Source organism: Calidris pugnax, unplaced genomic scaffold (assembly GCF_001431845.1).
Source record: "Calidris pugnax isolate Ruff unplaced genomic scaffold, ASM143184v1 scaffold81, whole genome shotgun sequence".
Taxonomy (NCBI): Eukaryota; Metazoa; Chordata; class Aves; order Charadriiformes; family Scolopacidae; genus Calidris; species Calidris pugnax.
In genome coordinates, this window is record NW_015090880.1 from 5467324 (window position 1) to 5474969 (window position 7646).

Consider the following 7646-nt stretch of genomic DNA (forward strand, 5'->3'; position numbering starts at 1 on the left):
AGATGCTGGGACAGGTTGCCCAGAGAAGCTGTGGCTGCCCCATCCCTGGAGGGGTTCAAGGCCAGGCTGGATGGGGCTTGGAGCAACCTGGTCTGGTGGGAGGTGTCCCTGCCCAGGGCAGGGGGGTTGGAACTGGATGATCTTTAAGATTCCTTCCAACCCAAACCATTCTGTGATTCCGTGACACTGAGATGTGGCCCTGGAGCATCCTTTGGAGAAATTCCGAGGCCACCTCTGCTGCACATGACATGACTTCTCCTCTCCCTCTTGAAAACTTCTCATCTGCATTTTCAAAAACTGCACTTTTTTTCCAAAAAAAAAAAAAAAAAAAAGCCCAGCAGCAGCACCAAAACCAGAAAGCCAACAACAAGCAAGACTTTTAAATTAAAACAGCAGTAAGAAAGATCACTGCTGTAGAGGCCGAGTAGCACATGCTTTATCACTCTCTGTGTGTAGCTGCTCTTTCCCCCTTTTTCTTCTGTTTTCTATTTCATGTTTTCTCCCGAGTGGAGGGCCCCACAGCCTATTCATAATAGAGGTTTTTCTGGTTGCAGATAATCAGCGTGGTTTCACGTTCGCAGCCACGAGCCGCCAGGACGGTCAGCACATGCTCACCTCTGAGACAGCAATATGCTTGTGCTGATTCTTAATTGCTGATATTTGAATAATCTCCTCCTGGTCTTTTTTTTCTTTTTTCACCCCCACCTTTTTCAATAATTGGGTCAAATTTGTATGAGCAATGTCTCTCTCCTTGTAATTTTTGCAATAATGTCGTGACATGCAGAGGAACCGCTTTGCTCCCAGGGATGTGTTGATAGGACACGTGTTAGTGAATTTGAAGGGAAAAGGTGTGTGTGCACGGATGCTGCATCACTTCTCCCCACCGTTCCTTTGTCGGATGGGTTGGAAGGTGCAGTTAATACTTAACTATTGATCTAGCACTTAACAACTCAAGAAGTTGAAATATGCAGGACTTGAAAGGCGTTCGCAGCTCTTATTCAAAATGTCAGGAGTCAGCAAGTTGGAGGCTTCCTAAACTGATCCAGACTGAAGCCAAAATAAATAAATAGGGTGGGGTAGAGCTTTGCACACCATGCAAGGTACAACTGCTTCACCCCGGCTGCTTGCAATAGGCAGAGTTACCTTTGGCTTGTACGTGGATCCCGGGTACGTTTTCCCTCTTCGGTGATTTATTCTTGCTGTCTATCAGTGCAAGGGAATACAAACAGGATCATCCTTCCTATCCACACAAAACCTAAACCAAACTGCAGCTATTTTAACTTAATGTGTATTAAAGCAAAACTGTTTTAAAGAGAGAAAAAGTTCTTACAAACAAAGGTTTGCACTTCGGGTTGTGTTTTCACGTAGCCGACCCACAAAGGGTTAAATCAGCCCGCATGGAGGAAAAACAAGACTCTAGGAGGTGGGTATCAACTCAATGAGAGACAGAGTGGGACTTGAACTCATTAACACTTTATTTTAAGGGATTGCCTACAACATCAATTATTTAGGAAGCAAACAGGGTCTCCGTTGCTGTGTCGCATTATTAATACTCAGTAATGTCAATAAAATCTGACTTCCCTATAAAGTCCCACCAACAAGACACTATTGACTCACATGGCTATTTTACATTTCAAAAGCTGCCAAACAAAAAAAAAAAAAAAAAAAAAGAGAAAAAAAAGGTAATTTGTATTTGTATAGGATTTGTTGTAAATATGATTTACGAACAACATTTTTCAATTGTTATCGTACCCGTTTTGAATGACCAAGCCCCGTTCCCCTGCGGGTTATTCATGTGCTATGCTGTAATGAGAAATTTGGCAGATCTCATCTCTTTAGTACATCCTTGTGCCCACCATGAGCTGGGGATCATGTTCTGCCTTGTTTACAGCTGACAGCGTTATTATTCTCGTTAGGACTGTGCTTTCTTATCATATTGTTGTGTTGAGCGAGCCTTTTCCTCTCTGTTTGTGTTTCCTGGCAGGGCTTTTCTTCCCTTATTGACAGTTTGTAAAAATATGCATTAATTTGGAGTTTAAAGCATGTATCATGGTGTCTCTTTGCTGTGTTTGCTTGAAGTTGATTAATGATAGAACCTCACTTGGGGTCGTCCTCTGGAGAGTTGTCTCACAGGTTCTGCATGTTAACGAGAGCCGCCGCACACGCAGCGAGCGATGATTAGCCCAGCCTCCGCCGGCTGACGAACCACCGCTTTGCCGTTCGGATGCTTATTCCGCTTATTTATCCAAAGATTGTATTAATCAACTTAATATGTCAGCTGAGAGCGTTTTCTCTCCATCCCGAGACAGAAACCCTCTCGAGGTGCTCCTCCCAGGGTGTTTTCCCGGGGAAGTTCACAGAATCATAATCTATATCACATAATTTACAACTGCCTGAAAGGAGGGTGTAGAGAGGCGGGGGTCGGTCTCTTCTCCCAAGTTACAGATGACAGGACAAGGGGTAATGGGTTCAAGTTGCATCAGGGTAGGTTTAGACTGGACATTAGGAAACAATTCTTCACAGAGAGAGTGGTAGGGCATTGGAATAGGCTGCCCAGGGAGGTGGTTGAGTCCCCATCCCTGGCTGTGTTTAAGAACCGTTTAGATGTGGTGTTGGGGGATATGGTGTAGGGGAGAACTTTTGAGTAGGGTAGATGGTTGGACTCGATGATCCTGTGGGTCTCTTCCAGCCTAGATGATTCTGTGATTCTGTAATCATAGAATCAGATGGGGTTAGAAGGGACCTCTGGAGATCATCTAGTCCAGCCCCCTGCCAGAGCAGGTCCACCCAGTGCAGATTGCACAGGGACATAATCCAGGCAGGTTTTGAACGTCTCCAGAAAGGAGACTCCACCACCGTCCTGGGCAGCCTACTCCAGGACTCTGCCACCCCAAGTTCCTCCTCGTGTTTAGGTTGAACTTCTTACATTCAAGTTTGTGCCCATTTCCTCTTCTCCTGTAGTCAAGCGCTGCCGGCCCGGCATAGCCTTCGCTTGGCTCCAGTGGCCAGCGGAGAAGTTGAGGGTCTTCTCCTTGGTGCCCTGGAGCTCCTAGGCCTGGCACACCGGGTCTGAAGGCCCAGACCACCTCATCTTTCTCAAACCACTTTTTTGAAGGAGTAACTCGCTGATTGACCGTGTTTTCCTTCTTCCAGGCACCCCGTGCATGTCAAAGAAGAACCGTTAGATCCAGATGAAAATGAAGGCCCGCTATCCTTAGTGACAACAGCCAACCACAGTCCAGATTTCGATCACGACAGAGATTATGAAGATGAACCTGTAAATGAGGACATAGAATGAGTATGTCTTGACATCGTTATCCTGAGAATGAAGATTGGAAGAACACGTCAAACTTAGCTGTGAAATCTCTCCATTATTGTACAGTCTGGAGGATTCTCAGTCCACTTTGACAACTATGAAATATGTTAACTCTTAGTGCCATCAAGTATCCCATTTGGGAGTATTTTTGATTTTTCTACTTTTTGTTGAAAAAAGGAATTTGTACTCTGTGCATTGGATGGACTTGTTTGGTACTTGGGATTTTCCTCTCTTACAGTCAACATCAGTGTTGTAAATTTGCTAAACTGATTCACTTGCATTTAGCAGCCAGCTGTGGACTGCAGGTCCTGCCAATTTTGGACACTTGAGGACATCAAACTGAGCATGTACACCTGAACTGCAGATCAAGTCTTTGCCCAGATTTTAAGGATTCCAATGGACAACATATTTGCACAGTACTGCATGTTGATTATCACTGCCTTTACTCCATTTTTTTTTTTTTCTGTTATTTTGGTTGGTTTCTTTTTTTTTTTTTTTCTTTTTCGCTTCCATTTGGGATGGGGAAGGCCTGTGTGTGCACGTGTGTGGATACGTGTGTGTGCGTGTGAGCGTGTATATCGGGGAGGGGTTAAAAGAAAAAAATTATCCCAAACTTTTTAATGTATTGCTTTTATTCCCCCGCCCCACTTCTCCTCTACCATTTTAAGTTCTGACCTCAGGCCTCATCTGGGCCCAGGGCCTCTCGGAGGCTTCAACGTTTTCTGTACTTTGTGATGAATGTTAATAGGTGTTTTTATTATACGAAGCTGAATGTCATTGAATCGTTTGTAGTTTTTTCTGTCATTCATTCCAGTTTCCTTCAGATGCCACCATGTTTTCTTTAGCTATGGAAAACATTCCATTTCGGTGTCTCCTTTTTTTTTGTTTGTTTTTTTTTTTTTTTTTTTTTTTTTTTTAAAAAGGTCCCAAATGCTGCACTATACATGTGGAAGGGTTGTCCAACGGAGAGAGAGGAACGAAGTACTGCAAGAATGAGAATGAATGACAGATGAACATAGAAACACTGTAGGAAGCAACACAGATTCATTCCACAAAGCAGTATTTTTAATTTTATTTTTTTTGAGGGGGGTTGGGTTTTTTTGATTTTTCTCTTTTTTTTTTTTTTTTTTTTTTTTTTTTCCTTGGCAGCAACGGTGAATATTAGCAAATGCCACAAAATTGAACAGCACAAAGAAACATATGCAGCACCAACAGAGTTCGCTTTTATTAGAGGATGAATAGTACAGTGGCAAGTTCTCGGTTGTTTAACACGAGTTCTAAATGGGTCAACAAATCTTTCTGGGATATCTAAAATTACCGAGATGGGCACCTATACGTTTATTATTACGATTTTTAATTTTTTTTTTTTCTTTTTGCATTTGCATTCGCAAATAGTGGTTGGAAAGACGACTTCATTAAATTGTTATTGTACGTGGTGATGTTTCACGGTTAAACATCAGTTCGGGATTGCTTGGTGGCATTAATCTGTTTGAATACAAATTAGATTTCAGACTGAACTTGTTACGGGAGTTAATAAGGACGGAGCCCCACTAATGCTTAAAAAGTGTTAATTTTCAGCTGTGCAAATGCAGTACTGCAGTTAGGATTGTTTATGCGATGTTACACCAGCCAGTATGGAAACCTCGCCGTCGGAGACGGGAGATCCAGGAGAGAATTGGCGCCGGGGCTTGTTAGGCAAAACTGGCAAGGCTCCTCAAAGCAAACACGACATACAAAATTTGTTGCCATTTAGGTCAGTAAACTTCGGTCACCAAACACCTAAGCATTTTCATTCTGCAACCACTTTTCTTCCGTCACTCATTTATTTATGTAGGACTGTAGCTTTTTTTATTATTTCAAAAAGCCTTTCAGAGCTTAATTTATATTCTTTGTACCTTTTTTTTTTTTTTTTCCTAAAATTACCAAAGATATTACACAAAGGTAAATTATGTTCTCTGTTATATGCTTTATCTTATGAAGCCAAATATCCTCTTATTGTTGATCAAAGGAGGTTGAAGAATTTAGAGGGAAATGACAAGATGTGGGCTATTGCTAACCTGAGAGGGAAACTGCTCCTTTATTCTAGAAAATTTAGAAGGCCAAGTAGATGTCTGAACCAAAGTTGTTACTTTTTATTTGCAATTCTTTACAGTGACCAAAATGAAAGTCTGTAAAGAGGAATGGAGGAGAGCTTTTTGAGGCTAAAACCTAGGAATCAGTGTTACTGGTGGAGCTGTGAGAAGGGAGCTGGAGAAGGCAAAGACACAGTTATTTCGTGGAAAATTAGAGTAACAGATAAAGGAGACAGTTTAATAAAATACAGAAGAGAACAGAAAAGCTCCCACAATTTAACTGGACCACATAATAGTATTTCTAGAATTAAAAGAGAAAAAAAAAATAATTTTTGGTCTTTGGTTCTACAGATTGTGTGCCACTTCTGTTTCGGGACTGTGCTGGGATGACTGCTTTAATTTTGGTTGATCTTGGCACATTTGCTCAGTTTTGTTTAGTTTTTGGTCAGCATTTTTCATAAGGAAATAACACTCCTGTCCACTCATAAGCTTTGGTACAAGAAATTTTATTGGCAGTTACTTTTATAAAACTCAACTCTGCTTTCTGTTTCAAAAGACAAAAAAAAAAAAAAAAAAAAAAAAAAAAAGGGCGGTTTTTGTTTTTTTAAAAATTTTTTTTTTTTTTTTTTTTTTTTTCGTTTAAAATTATATCCAGGCAGCTTCGTGACGTGCCGGCGGTAGCCAGATGGGCATCATGAGAATTGAGCCCCGTGCTTCTAAAACTGAGTGGTTTGCTGGTTAGTTCGGTATTCAGAAGGGGGATAAAAATCTGGTAGATTAGTTCATCCTCAGCATGTGTAGCTAGACATGAGTAAAGATAACAGCATGAGAAACTGTTAGTACGCATACCTCAGTCCAAACTGTTAGGGAATGAGTAAATAAAAAAAAAAATACATTTCACTCAGTTGCACTTAGTTGTATGTCTTGCATGCTTAGTCTAAAGACTGTAGCAAAAATAAAAAAAATTAAAAAAAGAGAAAAAGAAATAAAAAATTAGACTTTAACATATCTGGCAGGTGTCGCAGCCTTGCAGAAGAACCAACTGAAAATCTCAGGCTTTACATCAAGCAAACTTCACTATGATTTTTACAATTCTGATTCTGTATCCCTTTGGATATACAGTTGCTTCTTTAGGGAGGGGTTTATTATGTTGTACATATATATCCCACTGTGTCTGTGTGAGCCTTTGTCTTTTGGGGGGAGGGTGGGGAGGGAGGAAAAGGTGGAAAGGTCCTTTTTTTAGATATCGTTCCTCAAAAGGAATAAATGCAGACCTGTTTGTCAAAACACCTTTTGCTTTTTGTGCAACTGCTTTATATTAACTATACTAAAAAAAAATAGCTTTGAAAAAAAAAAAACTACTGTATGTAATGGAATTGCAGAATACGCTGCACATGTATTTTATTTAGTTATCCTTGCTTTAAGAATATTGGATGACATTTGCTGACATGTGGGAGAAAATCCCTGACTTTTTTTTTTCAGCTTTTAAATTGTAACATAGTTGACAGATTTTTTTTTTTCTCCTGTTATCATTGATCGAAGCATTTTTGTACAGTTTTTGTGTTTAAGCTGGTTTTTTTGATACTTTCCCACCCCTTCTGTTATCTTACCACTGCCTTTTCTGGCTGTCTTAAACAAAGTTCATATATTTGAAAGGAAAAAAAAAAAAGTCGTTAAAAAAAAAAAAAAATGTTTTTCTCCTGCTGCAGTAAATATTTTGCATGATGAATTCCAGGGTCACACTTTCAAAGTTTATCAGTGAAGTAGTGATTAATAATGGGGAGTGTCAAACTATTGAACTTTTGTATAAAAAAAAAAAAAAAACTTTACAAGGTGCCAAGATGTAAAGACAATTTGTTACATGTTTTTTTTCTCAAAGAAAAGCGTACATTATGAAAGTAGTACCATGTATCAGGTAAATCGCTGTCAGGAATGAGAGTCAAAGCCTTCCTTGTCCACACACAAACAAAACAAAAAAAAAAAAAAAAAAAAAAAAAAAGTTTGTAAATGTAAAACCTGTTAGGTTTCTGCATTCAACTAGAAGTGAAATGAAAAATCAAGGCTTATGTAGAAACAAGAGACCACAAAAAAAATAATTACCTTTTTCTGATTCTCACTCGCAAGAGTCCCGCTGCAGGTCCTGCACCTCCCTCTCCTGGAGCTCCTGCTTTGGGAAGAGACCGGGGCAGCGATTCTGGTTCTACAGATATTGAAGATCATTAGATATTTTATATATATACATACATAAATATATATAT

At 39.9% G+C, this 7646-nt stretch overlaps 1 protein-coding gene across 1 annotated transcript in view; it reads left to right on the plus strand.

Moving 5' to 3' along the window:
• FOXP1 (forkhead box P1) overlaps positions 1-7387 on the plus strand; it is a 434070-nt gene extending 426683 nt beyond the window's left edge. Inside the window, exon 20 of the mRNA XM_014946782.1 lies at positions 3154-7387. Coding sequence (XP_014802268.1) covers positions 3154-3298 — 145 coding nt within the window. The 3' untranslated portion in view covers positions 3299-7387. The remainder of the gene's footprint in view (positions 1-3153) is intronic.
• The last annotated feature ends 259 nt before the right edge of the window (positions 7388-7646 follow it).